The 16,368-nt window shown below is 36.9% G+C and overlaps 1 protein-coding gene across 1 annotated transcript; it reads right to left on the bottom strand.

The window, feature by feature from the left end:
- Positions 1 to 9,861: 9,861 nt before the first annotated feature.
- LOC103039910 (POU domain, class 3, transcription factor 4) lies at positions 9,862 to 12,410 on the bottom strand. The gene has a single exon (XM_007228390.4). It carries the CDS (start codon positions 12,349 to 12,351, stop codon positions 11,284 to 11,286), a length of 1,068 nt encoding a protein of 355 aa, XP_007228452.2. The 5' UTR covers positions 12,352 to 12,410; the 3' UTR covers positions 9,862 to 11,283.
- Positions 12,411 to 16,368: the final 3,958 nt, after the last annotated feature.

Here is a 16,368-nt window from a genome sequence, read left to right as displayed (position 1 = left end):
CAAAAAACATAAAACCACGGCTGATCAAATCACGGCAGAATTCAATGTGCACCTCAAATCTCCTGTTTCCACCAGAACTGTCCGTCAGTTTCATTGTCCGACCGCTGTAATATAGGGAGTTTCACATTTTTAACTACTGAAATAAACTAAAAGTAATTTATCGATGATATTCAGATGTTTTGAGATGCACTAGTATAAGCAACCCAATATTATAAGCAGTGTAAGTCACAACAAACAGTTAATTAGTATAAAACCAGTTATAAAAGACCAGTTATTATAAATCTGTTATAAATAATCCTGTATCCAGAACAGGTTTCCAGTGTTACAGGATGTAGATGATTCCCCTAGATGGCAGTGTTTCCCCAGGCAGCACATCAGCACTGGGTAGAAGAATATTTGTGGTAGAGTCCTGAAGGTTCCTCAAGGTTTATATTAGCAGTGCTTCTCTTCTTGTAACCTTCTGTATATGGCTTCATGGCCAAAATATACAGATATGTTTTTTTTATATTTCCATTCCATAGCAGAGACTGGATATGGGGGTCACTGGATATGAGTAAGCAGTAATTATTGTAACCAATAGAACATAAAAACCCATAAAGGACTTTTCTACTAACATGAGCCAATGAGGCGCAAGAGGTTCAGTTACACTCTGCTGTTCTCTAGCCAGGCTTTCATTCCAATGTTTCATGAAAGATATGCACAAGGGGGAAGAAACTGCATTTGGCTTTAGCGATACTCCTAACATTTCCACTTTCCATGAATTATAATCTTTTTTTTCTTCTTCAATATTTGTGTGTTTTTTCCCCCTAATTTGGCCTTTTCCCGTAGGGTTTTATAGGTCATTTATAGGTTTATGTTTGAGTAAAATGAACATTGTTGTTTTATTCTATAAACTACAGACAACATTTCTTCAAAATTCCAAGTAAAAATATTGTTATTTAGAACATTTATTTACAGAAAATGAGAAATGGCTGAAATAACAAAAAAGATGCAGAACTTTCAGACCTCAAATAATGCAAAGAAAATTAGTTTATATTCATAAAGTTTTAAGAGTTCAAAAATTAATATTTGGTGAAATAACCCTGATTTTTAATCAGTTTTCATGCATCTTGGCATCATGTTCTCCTCCACCAGTCTTACACACTGCTTTTGGATAACTTTATGCTGCTTTACTCCTGGTGCAAAAATTCAAGCAGTTCAGTTTGGTGGTTTGATGGCTTGTGATCATCCATCTTCCTCTTTATTATATTCCAGAGGTTTTCAATTTGGTAAAATCAAAGAATGTATTTATATAAGAATGTAAATATATTAAAGAAGCTTAGTCTGCTATGTTCTTGCTGTAGTGTGGGCGTGACATGAGGTGCAGGTGTGATGATAGATCCCAGTATAAACCAATAGGGAGTTGGAATGGTATATGTTTAAACTTCTCTACATCCAATCACAATCAGATTCACTCTATCAGGATGGAGAGAATTATTTGGATAGGGTTTTTTTTTTATTGAACAATGAGATGTGATGTGTCATACATCTACCTTCCTATTTGACAAACTTGAGTTTTGAGTTTAATCCAAGATGGCGGCATTTGAGATGTTCTAATAAATGAAATTAATTTGGTTGGAGCGCCTTTAGCTTTGATGGCATTGTTTCGATAAGCTTCTGCAACGTCACAAGATTTATTATTTTTTATTTCAATCCAGTGTTGCTCTAATTTTTCACCAAGATCTTGCAGCAGCATTGATGATGGTAGAGTCTGACCAACCACTGCACAAAGCAGCTCTTCTCCATCCAGCACATCCAGCACAAAGATTCTCAGTGAGGTTAATATCTGGACTCTGTGGTGAACTCTCTCTCAATCCATGTGTGAAAAGGATAAATGATGATCTCATGCTCCCTGAACCTCCATGCTCTCTTTCACAATTCCAGCCCCATGAATCCTGATGTTGTCTTATCTTGGAATATGTCCGTGTTCATCAGGGAAGAAAAAATAAATCCATTGATGGAATAACCTGGTCTGTATTCAGTATATTCAGGTAGAGTCAGCTGACCTCTTTCTTTCAGCACATACCGTTGCTGAACCTAAACCTGCAGACCAACTGCAAATATTTTTTCCAGCATTTTTTCCTAGTATCATCTCTGTCCAGATTCTGGTGTTTGGGATCAGTGCCATCACTGTTGACTTTTTATATTGTGCACAAGCCCCTTTAAGTGTGAATGTGCCTGTCACAGCCGCCCCCCCCTACACACACACACCACACACACACCACACAGGCTGGCCTGGCTCTGGGGAGATGGCCCAGTCAACACCAGCACCAGCTGCTCCCTCCTGTACCTCATTTCATACTGCTCCTGCCTGCCACACATTCAGTATTCCAGTCTTTTTCATACACACACACACACACACACTCACTATGGCGTCCACACTTCCCCACTGTCAGCTGGATTGGAGCAGCACTCATAAGAGTGCCATTGCTCACAGTATGGCAAGGTAAACAGTGGTGTTAATTGCGTTGTCTCATGCAACTCTTTATTCCAGGCCTCGTCACATTAATTACCCTCTAATGTCTGCTCGCTCGGGCCTGCCGATGAAGCCCACCGATGTTTATGTTTGGGCTCGACTGCTGCGGTGTGCTTCTGGCTTTCTCCAGGCCAACTTACTCGCTCCGAGCTCCGTCCCAGACCTTCGGAAATGGGGCCCGATGTGTGAAATTTGTCCCTCTTTGTATTACGGCTCAGGCTGGAGATGCGCGCTCAGGTGTGAATATATTTATGCCAATTAAAGATGAGCCCCTGAAGTAAGCCAATTAATGTGCTGCACTTAATGAAGTCATTAGCTGTCAGATTAGCTTTCGGAAATGCCTGTCAACAGTACAGATGCAGGCAGAACACTTGGCTAATAAAACCAGCTAAATTAATGGAGTGAGTAGCATAGATAATGAGTTAATGTGGAACATATAGGACAAAGAGTGATCAGCTTTGGTGCTTCAAATGAAGATATCAGTGGAGGCTCTGGTTTACTTGAAAAGATTTCTCTGCGTATCCGTAAATAGCTGTGCGCCCCATACATAAGACACTTGTTGGGAATTACACGGCCACTAAAAGCCTTCTTTGACTACTATACTCAAAAGGCCGAAAGACTCATTTCTGTGTGTTTGTGTTTGTGTTGGTGTTTGTGTAGGGACCTGCCAATGTCAACCTGCCATTGCTGCCATTACTCTTTAAAAATAAAACATTTAAAACTAGACTAATTTGCATGCAGAATCTATTTTTTTCATTCATTGAAATTCACTCCATTCGACTTTCTATTATTGCATTTGTTTTTCTGCAAAAGGTTAAGCCTTTGCTTGCATTGCTTTGGTTTCATTTAAATGACCTTGACGTCTTGCCCCGACTTTCTAAGAAAGCAACTAATATCCGTGAGAATCTTTGGCTTTGGAAGCTGCCAAAAAAATAAATAAATAAAAAATTGAGACCGCAAGGAGCCAATAGGGATTTACAGCTAAATTTAACATGAGGCACAGGGGAAGATGATCTGTGAGCCAGTCATAACACTGCTGAACCTTAAATTGAAATCTACTGTCTCAACAGTAGATTATTGGGCTGCGTTCACATTAGCAGACTAAATAGTTTTAAATCTGAATTTTTCTTTTCTTTTTCTTTTTTTTTTTTTTGCTTTATTCTGATCCAGATCTGAATTTTTCAGGGCAGTGTCTACATGAAAAATCCAAAAGTCTTTTCGAAATCAGATTTGTGTGTGTGGACTCCTTTTATAGGTTGTCTTATATTGTATATAAATCTGATTTGTGAGTATGCAAAATGAATGTGAACAGTGCTGTGCTGAATTCTGATTTTCTGTAATTCTAGGACATTTTTTAAACTGCTGATGATGCAGCCTTACCAAGTAGCATCACAGCACTCTCAGAGGAAAACGCAGCGACTCGGTTCTGATACATCAGCTCACAGACGCAGTCTTGTGCTGATCCACATCACCCTAGGAATGCTGAGGGGAAAGAGTGCCATCTACTGTACTGTACCCACCCAGAGAGAACAAGGCCAATTGTGCTCTCTCAGGGCTCCTAGAGCATATATTTGCAGAAAATTAGTTATATAAAATAAAGTTTTAAGAGTTCAGAAATCAATATTTGGTGAAATAACCCTGATTTTTAATCACAGTTTTCATGCATCTTGGCATCATGTTCTCCTCCACCAGTCTTACACACTGCTTTTGGATAACTTTATGCTGCTTTACTCCTGGTGCAAAAATTCAAGCAGTTCAGTTTGGTGGTTTGATGGCTTGTGATCATCCATCTTCCTCTTGTTTATATTCCAGAGGTTTTCAATTTAGTAAAATGTAAAGAAACTCTTCATTTTTAAGTGCTCTTTTATTCTTTTCCAGAGCTGTATTAGGCAGATGCCTATAATCTCAAAAAAAGCCCCTCCTGATGTGCCTTAGTTTAGTGCTACTTACCAGAAAGGACACCTGGTGAACCAGCCGTAGGAACTTGGATGTCTAAAGCTTATTACTGTGATCCATTAAGCCTCAACCTTGCAGCTTACCGGACCTGATCTGGGATCTGCTGGAACTTCATGGTGCCAGAAATCACAGGACGCTTTGGCAGGTCAGAGCTATTCTAACAACATGAAGGGGACACTGAAATATTTTAGGTAGGTGGTTTTAATGTTATGATTGATTGATTGTATATGATGTTATTATATTTAACATTGCTGCCTTTAGACCACGTGCTGTAGTACAGTTTATCAGTTTATATATATATATATATATATATATATATATATATATATATATATATATATATATATATATATATATATATATATATATATATATATATATTATCAATTTCTATTAAATGTTGGTTTAAAATTTGTATTTTTTTTTATTTATTATTTTACTTTTACTATTTTATTCCTTATTATTTATCTTTTATTAAACTTAAATGTTTTCAATGTTTTGTAAGGGTCTCTCTTAATGTATTCCTGAGTGAAAATAAAGGTTGATTGATTTTTTGGTTATGACCTTTTAAGCTTCTTGACTTATTTTTATGTTTTTTTTTTTTAAGTTTTCCTTATTTTTTAAAGTAGTTTTATTCCCTTGTGTTACTTTTCCCGTATAAGGTGTGAGTTGTTCACAAAAATACTTTTTTTAAATATATAAGATTAATGTGTTAAAGAAATGTTTTACGAGCTTTTAAATATTTCATGCCTTCAGAACATTGTGGCAAAGCATCACAGTCTATGGCAATTAATTACATTACATTTTTGAACATGTTATGTACTAATCCTTTCAAATCTATTGAATAAAAATCTGAAAAATTTAAATCTAACTCCATTTTCACTGTAAATTATTTTTTTTTATTATTTCGCTTTATATTTGTATTTTTTTTTAATTAATTGAATCAACAACTTTAACCATTTAACATCCTCATACAGGAAAAAAAAAATATTATATTAATTTTAATTAAAGTTTTTTTTTTTTATATATTTTAATTTTTAATGTTATCTATTAAATTTGTGAGGTAACACATGATAAAGTCACACTAACACTAACTATAAATACAAAATAAAAATCAAAAGTGTGCTTTGTAAAGTTAATTCCACTTTTTAAAACCTCTGCTAAAAAAAATATTTTTTCTTTTACATTTTTTTAATTAAGAATAAAAAATATACTACTAAAAACAAAAAAAGACTAGTGGATTTTTTTAAACGTACTTACCATACCTCTGCTATAGCTGGTAGAGACGGCACAATCAGGTTTAGATATATTTAACATCTATTTTAATATGGTATAATGACTCTATACGTAAAATGTGCTCTAACTGAAGGTTGAACAGATCTTAAAGGTTAAGTTGCACCTATTGCTGACACAGTGCAAACACACACACACACACACACACACACACACACACACACACACACGCACACACACACACACTCACACACACACACACACAGTTGTGGGCTAGAGTTGCTACAAAGCCTCTGAGCGTTCAGATATGGAGCAGTAGGTCTGTGTATGGATGGAAATCCATACTATAATTTAGTTGAGGAGTTTGGGGATGAGGTCAAGCATTTATCAAGATCTACTCTGAAAGAACACGTTATTACAAATATTGATAAAATGTTAACCATTGCTTTAAAGAACTTTTTGTACATTTTCTACAGTTTTGTACAGTTTTCTTTGATGTATTGGGGGGGGGGGGAGAGATTAAATAGTTATTTTAAATGGTTTAATTTTTTATTCTTAAAGTTTTGAAGATGTTTTTAATTCACTTATCTATTTTCATTAAAATATCAAACTATTTAAATGCATTTAAGACTCTTGCCCAATGGTTCAGCATTTAATAATAATATCTATTTTTGCTTAATATGTATATTATTTATCTTAATAAAATTTCACAGTAAATAAAATATTTTTTAGAAAATGTAACTTTAAAATTAAACAAAGTCACCATAAAGGATGCTAGTTTTCATTAAATGCCATTTTTTGCTAAATTTGTCCACCCTGTTAGCAGCTTATATTATACCTCTATCAAACGTTTGAGGAAACACATAGTAAAGTCACAATAACACTAACCATAAATACAAAATAAAAATCAAAAGTGTGCGTTGTAGCTATAGTTAATTTGATTCTTCAAAACCTCTGCTGAAAATATATATTCTTACTTTTAAAAGTTTTTCAGATGCTAGTTTTTTTTTTAGCTCTAAAATGAGCTGGGTATTTTTTTTAAAGTACAGGCTGTAATAGATCTCAATGCACCAAACTATCAAGCCAAATAAATTTTTAACTTTCCTTAAGCAGGAATGTGCAAGAATTCTATGAAATTTGGATTTTATGCTCAGGATCTTTTTCTTTTTTTTCTTTACATTGATACTCATTGCCACCATAAGAATTACCTATAACTGTAAATAGAGTAATGCATTAATAAAAACTTTGCCAACTTAAGTTATACAAACAGTAAACGGCCACTATAGCCATTCTAAACAGTTTAATAGGTTAAAAACAAAAGGTGCTACAAATAGTTGTTTGAGAGATGCCATGGAAAACAAAAAAACACTTTTGCATCTATAATTAACCTATAAATAATATTGGTACCACATTTGTTTGAGTATTAGGAAAATTACCCTTACATGTTAATTTTTAGGCTTTAAACCTCTTTAAGAAGCATCACAATTAAACATGTTATTATATAACATTTCTCAACCAAAAATTTGAAGCACCTTTTCTATTTTTAAAAGTGTTGTAAAAAATAAAGTACCCTAAATTGGTTTCCTTAAGTGAGTTTAAAACCTTGGTGAAGAGTTCTGTGATGGAAACATGCAACTGCTAATCTTAAACGTGTTCTCTGGTTTAAAAAAAAAAAGAAATGACCAAGTCAATGCAGTTTTTTTTTTCTAAATTGTACAAACTTTGAGCTGGTTTTGCCATTTAACACTTTTTATAAACCTTAATATTAACTTATTATGGGTAAAATAAACTTCTCTGGATTATGTTTTTTTTAGGAAGAACAATGCTTAGTGATGATGCTTTCAGCTTTTAATAAGGATCTCCACTGTATATCTGTTCTGAGGCAACCTGAACATTTTTTACAGATTTGTACAAATTCTGAATTTCAATTGAAACCACTGAACTAAAAAGCTTGAACATTAATTCTGTTATATGGCATTACTTAAAACAATGTGATCTGCTGTTTTCCTTTGTTTTTTATCTTTTGTTTTTACATTTAGGATGGAAAATGCCAGCTGCTGCACAGATGAAGTGTCTATATGAGGCTGCAAGAGGTGGACCTGTTGATCTGGTACAACAGTAGCTACCATATCAATAAAACACACCATGCAGGTGATAAAGGACATCCATAAACCATTAAAAATGTTTTTTCAAGCTATTCCCCAGTGTTTTCCTTTTCCTGCTCACATTTTAAAATCTAAGATCTATCTCTTCCCAAAATCAAATCCCCAAAAATCCATTTTAACCTGATGAGGGACGTGTTCACGAGCTGCTCAGTTAAATCAGGTGTGTTAGAGCGGGGTTGGAGCGGAGCTGTGAGGAGGTGGAGGAGGATCAGGGTGGGGTGAAGAGCGCTGGATGAGGCGTCAGCCAGACCCCCTGCGACCCCCTGCGGTGGGCTGAAAACTGCAGCAGTGCGGGACAAATTGGTGGGAAGGGCGCAGAGCTCGCGGGGCCATTATGGAAATCCTGCGCAAAACAAGCTGCTCTTAGCCTGCTGCTAAACAAACCAACCGTACAGTGAATAATAATAATAATAATAATAATAATAATAATAATAATGTTAAATCAACGTTGATATTATGGTTGAATCAACGTTTAATTACCTTCAATAATCCATAGCTCACTAAAATGAGAAAATCCTATGGTTAGTTAACAATAAACTTACATCACTGCAGTAAATCTACAGAGTATAAAGAAAGTTACCGACCACCACTACCAATCTGATTACTGAACATCAAAAACAGTAAACTAAAACAGTAAAACTAATAGAACCTGAACATGGCGTTAAATAAAAAAGCACTGCGAAAAGTTACTGCAAATAAAAGTAAAACACCTTTTCATTCCTCCATCCAACCGTTTTTAGAAATTATATGGTGATAGAATGTAAAATGCTAATTCAAAAGGCAGGAGCTTGAGGACATTCATTATGTTGAGTCAACGTTAAAATTTCAACGTTTGCACAACCATTTAACATTAAATGTTGATTCAACGTTGTTTCAACGTGTGCCAGCTGGTAATAATAAGCATGACAAATTAGAATTAATAACAATAATAGCACATTTGTTTTTGATATAAAAAACGTAGCTGGCAATTTTCCAGAAACACTACTGAATGCTTCTGTTGTTTTTTTGTGTTTTTCTCTTCTTTTTCTAACAACATTTTCGCATAAACCAAGTTAAGATCATTTTTTTCTGTCTCTCCAAAACTAGACCGGGCTATTTCAGCTGCTTGGCTCCTCATCTGAACCTCCCCATGGTCATTGAAAGTTGCAGACTGAGGAAATGCATATATTAGACTGAATTAGTATTCCAGTCAGGCACTGCATTTGAAGGCAAGGCCTCTCTCTCTCTCTTGCTCTCTCTCTCTCTCTCTCTCGCTCGCTCTCGCTCTCTCTCTCTCTCTCTCTCTCTCTCTCTCAGGCGCCCTCACACACACACACACACACACGCGCACGCGCGCGCAAACAAACAAACAGCATTCAGGCAATAGCCCTCTGTTAACGCGAGGGAGATTATTTCTGTCCTGTTCGCGGCATCATTAACATTCCAGCTTTCCTTTTTTAAATGCAGTATTTAACAAAATACAAACAAAAATATTGCATCATTTTAAAATTATTATTTTAAGTATTTTATAGCTGCAAATACGACCCTCATCTGCCTTAAAAAATACACGGCAAATTAGGCTATTACTGAAATTGATTAATGAGTAAAACAGCCCAGACTGAAGCGTTTAAAAGTCTCAGGACCAAGCAATAAGCAGCAAAATATTACACAATATTGTTTTTGTTTTTTTTAAAGAAATGCTTTTAGACTCGGCAAAAAAAAATCAGCAACAGTGGGAGTAATATTAACAATAATAGTAATAATAATAATAATAATAATAATAATAATAATAATAATAATAATAATAATAATAATAATAATAATAATAATAATAATAATTTTGCCATGGGAGCTGAACAACTCTCAGTTAATAATGAATAGCTGAATATGTGTCTAACATTATTATTATTATTATTATTATTATTATTATTATTATTATTATTATTATTATTATTATTATTATTATTTAGTCAGTGTGTTCTGTTGAAACACTGCTCACATGTAACACTCAAATTGTACCAACAAGTTGTTTTATTACAACATACATTATACAGTTTGCTCCAAAACCATAATACAAGCTTTTATACTGAAAATAAATAATCGCTCGACCTGTTCTCGAATTTGGGAAGAGGACCGCCGAAAACGTCCATATTTTTTCCGATTTTTTTAATGAAAATATCTTTTTGTACATCACTAAGTGCATGAATAACTAAACGGTATTTGTTTAAATTAATAACTTCAAAAAGGTTGTAATATACAAAACTGTACAGTATTCGAAAAAATAGTTCAAGAAATAAACGGATAAGAGGAGTATTTAAGATTATAAAACTTTAGATAGTTGAACGTGTAGAATAAAATAAGTATAGGCTATAGCGCAACGCTTTCGCTGGCGAGCATCTCGCTTCTGCTTTAGTATCCAATACACAGTAATGTGGTCCATGGTGAGAGAAATACGACCCAGCTCCACTCTCTGTTCCCAGTCTGTGGGGTTGTGCGTTGCTCTTCTCCGGGCCTTTTTCTGCAAAGAACGACGCGATTCTGAAGTGCTTTAGCTTTAGTTTGAGTTGTGGTCTGGGCCTGCTGTGTGACCCCAAGACACAAAACAAAACACCCCCCTCCTCCCTCCCTTCAAACAGACCTATTGAGAGGGGTGAGAACATTGCTTCAGAAATGGCAGAAAAAGCGTCTCGGAAAAAGCCACAGTATAAGGTGTCTTACGGTGAGGCGGCTGTGAGTGAGATGGCTGCGGAGTGCTGGTGAGTGCCTCCACTCCAGCGTGACGGATGGGAATCGATTAAAAATGAAATACATCAGATAAGCATCATTGCAGTCTGTCTATTGTAGTTTAGAAAGTTCCTAAAAATAAAAAATAAAAATGTGCAAATTAAACAAGGAGGAAAGAGCAATAAAAAAAATAAAAAAAGAAATAAAATAAAGAAGCGTGCGACGCGATGCGTTAAAATTAAAAAGGCAAAAACAAAACAAAAACACAGCCTACTCAACCTGATGTATAATTGTATTTTTTGTAACATTTTTTTCTGTTGTTTTTGTATAACCAAGGCGCTGGGAGGTCATTTTAATAGGCACAATTTCGTATTCGTATTCTTGCTGTAATACAAAAAAACAACCATTTTGGTAGATCACTTCCGTTTGAGATTTCATTAATAAAACATTGGTTTTTGTCGTGTTTAATGCCCACAGGACCGTAGATTTCAAAAAACGAACGAAAAAAAATCTCATCTCTCATTTCTAAAAAGCTATAAGAGTTGCTTCTCTTATTGTTTTCTTTCTCGGTGTTCTCGTTTCTCTACGATCTGAAACTGAACGCTGGAGAAAAAAGCAGGAGAGCCATCATCATCCACGATACAAAAACAAGCGGATAGATTTCCTCTGGTGCGTGTGAACGTGTGTGTGTTCGTGGGAGAGTCTCCTTGGTCAGAGATCGTGGCACGACGAGTTGTCCGTGTTGACGCCGTGCGAGGAGTAAACCTCGTGGCCCTGCGGCTCCCCGGGAGGAGTCATCCGCTTCTCCTTTTGCCGCCTGTTACAAAACCACACGCGCACCACCTCCTTCTCCAGCTGCAGACTGTCCGCTAAAGAAGAGATCTCCTGCGCCGCCGGCTTAGGGCACTTTAGGAAGTGGGTCTCCAGCACGCCCTTCACGCTCACCTCGATGGACGTCCGTTTCTTGCGCTTCCTGCCCTGCGCCGCGATCTTGTCGATGCTGCTCGGGCTCCCCGTGGACGAGTCGGCCTCCTCCAGCCACTTGTTCAGCAGCGGCTTGAGCTTGCACATGTTCTTGAAGCTCAGCTGAAGCGCCTCGAACCTGCAGATGGTGGTCTGCGAGAAGACGTTGCCGTAGAGCGTGCCCAGCGCCAGGCCCACGTCGGCTTGCGTGAAGCCCAGCTTGATGCGCCGCTGCTTGAACTGCTTGGCGAACTGCTCGAGCTCGTCCGAGGTGGGCGTCTCCTCGTCCGAGTGGTCGTGGCAATGGTGCGCCGCAGTCACGTCGCCGTGGTCGAGGACGCCTTGCGGCCCGGGAGGTCCCGGTGGCGGCGGCGGCGTGAGTGCGCCGTGCATGCCGTTGACGGCGAATCCCGTCTGCGAGTACAGGTTCTGACCTCCGCCGCCGAGGGTCGTGCCGTGCGACACGGGCGTCCCCCACGCGCCCGGGTGATTGGCGTGCGGCGAGTGGTGGGCGACATGTGGCGACCGGTGGTGAATAATCGCGCCGAGCTGCAAATCCTCCCGACCGGGCTTCACGTCCTGTTGCTCTAGGGGGCTGCTGGCCAGCGACGTGGACCAGGGGCTGCTCTCGGCCAAGCTGCTCACCCACTGGTGCCCGAGCGGGTGCCCATTGCTCTGGACGCCCTGGATGTAGTCGCTCTGGAGGAGTTTCTGGTGATTCCTGAAAGGACTCCCTTGTTGCATGACCGAGGCGTCTGCGTGAACCATGGAGCTGGAGCTGATAATGCTGTAGGGATTCGAGGCAGCTGTGGCCATGCTTACTTGGAGATCCCCTACTAGTTATAATGTGGCAACGGCAACGGCTTCAGCCTTTGACATCCACCAGGTTCGGGAGCCAAAGCGGCAGCCCGCGAATGATTGACGGGTCCGGCGACCAATCAGAGCTAGCGGGATGGCACGTCACAGCCAATGGGAAAGCGGGAGGCCTCAGCTCGCTCGCTTAAATTGGACACTCGAAACGTTTGAGAGTTTAAAGCGACACAAAACAGGAAGCGTTCTCCATAGAGAGAAATGGACCACAGTGGAGAATGTTTTTAATGTTTACCTATTTTTATTTATTTATTTTTTACAGCTTTGTTGTTAACCCACTTTAATTACAAGACATTATATATATATATATATATACGTGTGTATTCATGTAAAATAAAAAAATAAATAAAATCATAAACCTTTTTATTTTCATTTATGTAGAATATCAATATCAAAAACTTAGTTCTGATTTATAACGGCTAAAATAAATTACTTAGCTAAAAGACAGCTGATGCAGTGACATGTATATTTTTTGCATAATCAGTTCTTTACTAAACAAAAACAATATAGTTTATGAATTACGTTGTACATTTTTGTCTGCATTTTTTATTTTTTATATAAAACAGGCCTAAAAAAACAACTCTCCATTCAATGCTTCAGACAACTGAGCTTTATTTCCTCTGTCATTAAAATAAAAAATTAAAAAATACCCTGCGCACATGATCTCTGTGGCTCTTTGACTCTTGTCAACAATGAGCAATCTTTGCACGTAGGTCTTTAAGAATCTCGACAGGTCTTCAGCGAGTTGAAAAAAACCCTGCATATTTCAGAGGTTACCTAGCTGCGTAATTATATTTGCCATTAGAAGACTACATCAGAGTCCCCTTATTGGTTTGAAATTCCATTAAATATATTGCAAGAGCTCCCAGGTTAAGCTTGATTTAAATTTGCATACATTTTCATACATTTAGCAGAAATAAAAGAAGGCTAGCAGCCACCAGAAAGTCATTAAAGACTGCAGTTTCTCTAAGGAGAGGTGATCAGGAGGAAATTGGGAGGAAGCTCAGCAGCGACCAGGTGAGCTTTCTGTGCTCTTACAAAATAGATACGGCAGATTTTCACTCGCATCGATCTGTGAGATAATGCGTCCTACAGCTGGAATGGGGAGGAGAACAGAGTGACACTTGCGTTTCTTTTCATTGGATATGATGGTGTATTTCTATCTAGAAAACAGGGCGAGATTTACACGCGAGAGTTAAACGTTTACATTGAAGACAAAGTACGCGGATCAGATTTATTATTATTAATTGTTAAAAGAATGAAATTTGGATTTAAAGAAAAACGATCTTTAATTTTTAGATTGAATTAATATTGTTTGTGTTTATTACTTATTTCTAACACCCTTAAATGTCTGATAGATCAGAGAATGTCGATTTATTTGTATTATGTCGTTGACAAAATACTACATTATATAGATAGTTATAGTATTTTGCTAACCGTGTTGAACTGTGTTTTCTTTATTACAAACAGTATTGACATATTAGACGTGTAATATAAATAGGGTGGCGTATGAGCTGGACAGTTTAATCAATCTGACTAATGTGACGGTTTATTTTTAAGCGTTGTTTTAGTTAAAAAAAAAATACTTTTTGGTCGCCTAAAACACGTTTGGACAGATAAAAAACACAGGCTTCGGTTTTAGCTGGGGATTTTTCGTCTAAAATGTACAGGCATGTTGTGTTTTGTTTTTAAGCAAAAATGAAAAATTTAGCTAGTCTATGAGAAACGTGGGACTGGAGGAAAGGGTGCTGCTTCTGTCGTCTCCTCTCCATAGTCTAAGTTTCCGAGTGTAACAGATGCTTCTGTGCAGCCGTTCCTTGGGCCGATTCCCCCTTTATTCAGCCGCGCATTTTTCCCCTCACCATCCGCGTTTCCATAGAGAGCCGGATAAAAGGCGGCCACAGCCACAAATCCCCGTCCCAACTGGAATAAAGGGGCTCATTGAAAAGAGGGCCCAAGCTGGACGCGGAGGAGAATAAGACCGCCCCAGTGCTTCACGCTACTGTTACAAGAGCCGATATGTGGGGGTATCATACGAATATCAGTCTAATAAGAATTAGAAAAACAAAAATATTACGTTTATAGTCTTAAAATGCTGCCGTACATTTCATTTTTAAGCAGTCAGTTTTCCTGATGTTTATTAAGGCTGGAAATAAACAACATAATACATGTCTAGATTTGATTTTTGTGGAAATTGATAAAAAAAAAACTAGTCCAGTCGCTGTTAAGAAATTCATAAAACTGGTCAAGGTAATTTTTTAAATATGCAAACATATAACACTTCTATAGTAGGTCTGACATAAGTTGTTTAGCTATTTTTAAACGCAGTTTTACATATCGCACAACCCCCCCAAAAAAGGTTGAAAAATGTCTTTCGTATTTTAGATTTTTTATCAAACCGGCATGCCAAATTTAAAATACAATAGACAGAAATTCAATGTAATCAAACAAAAATAAAATATATGTATGTATGTATATGTATTTTTTATAAAGGTAAACACGCGTGCATATGCCTACTAACTTTAACTACAACAACGAAAAAAATACAAATGTTATATATGATTGTAGAGCTGTGGTTTAGGCCTAGTGCTTTTCATTCTGGCAAGCTTTGGTAGTGATGTGATATGTGTGTGTGTGTGTGTGTGTGTGTGTGGGTGTGTGTCGGTGTGTACCCTCTGTGTGGAGTGTGAGCTGGATCAGCATGGTTCCCAGGCCAAGACCTGCCATTCGCATGTCATGACCTCTTTAACATCACACTGCTCGCCTGGGTTCAGGACCCCGCTGCTCCTATACGACTAACCATTTAGACTGTTTCTGAAAGGAGAACCAAGTGCAGGGCTCTTACATCATTCAGACCAACACTGCAGCTGCTGGATGTCCTGTGAAGAGCTGAGCGATGTGATAGATTTTACACTATTTACGTTTAAAGTACGTTTAAATCGCAAATTGTGTTTGATTTTTTTTCTAAATAAAAATATATATGTAAATGTAATATGTTTTGGAAGATTCGAAAAGTCTATAAAACTGCATTAGATAAATCATTTTATAGTTATTTATAGTTATTTCAATAATACGTATGGAAATTGAGCTTGGCATAATTCTATTAAATTCCATAGAATACATTCTTGTTGACTTTGTTTGTCTCTGTGGAAAATAAATCAATCTTATAAAAAGTAGCCTTAGCAAATTAATTGCATTTGTCATATATGTTGATCAACGTTGATTTAAAAAAAAAGTAAATCAGCGTTGATGATGTAGCAACGTTGTTTTAACGTCATACGTTCAACCTTTAATACACCGTAGTTCACTAAAATTAGAAATTCCTATAAAGTTAACAGAGTGTTAACAATAAACTTACATCACTGCATTAAACCTACAGAGCATAAAGAAAGTTACCCATCACCACTACCAATCTGATTACTGAACATCTGATCTCAAAAACACTAAAACAGTAAAAAAATATATATAAGATGAACATTGTTGTTAAATCATCCTAAAAAAAGCAGTTACTGCAAATAAAAATAAAACACTTTTGTATCACTCCATCCAACCGTTTTTAGAAATTATATGGTGATCAAATGTAAAATGCTAATTCAAAAGGCAAGAGGTTGAGGACATTAAGTTGATTCAACGTTTAAATTTAAACGTTTGTACAATCATTTAAGATTAAATGTTGATTCAACGTTGTTTCAACGTTCAGTCTTATTTCAACAACATTTCAACGTTGAAGGTCGGTTGTGTGCCAGCTGGGTTATTATTATTATTATTATTATTTTTATTATTATTACAAAAATCGAAAAAAGAAAAATAAGAACAAGAACAAACAGAACAACAACAACAACAACAATTCTAATAATATATGAATATTGCCAATACCAATAATAAATGCTTACTATAGTATGGTAAGAGGGTGCATGCGCGCCTCCCTCTTAACCGGAATTGCAAATTCTGTTGCTGGGTACT

Source organism: Astyanax mexicanus, chromosome 10, assembly GCF_023375975.1.
Source record: "Astyanax mexicanus isolate ESR-SI-001 chromosome 10, AstMex3_surface, whole genome shotgun sequence".
Lineage (NCBI taxonomy): Eukaryota > Metazoa > Chordata > Actinopteri > Characiformes > Acestrorhamphidae > Astyanax > Astyanax mexicanus.
The sequence above is the reverse complement of the archived record's forward strand: the minus strand, read 5'-3'. Positions and strand labels throughout refer to the sequence as shown.

Coding starts and splice junctions, on each gene's coding strand:
- LOC103039910 (XM_007228390.4), bottom strand. CDS start 12,351: ATGGCCACAGCTGCCTCGAATCCCTACAGCATTATCAGCTCCAGCTCC.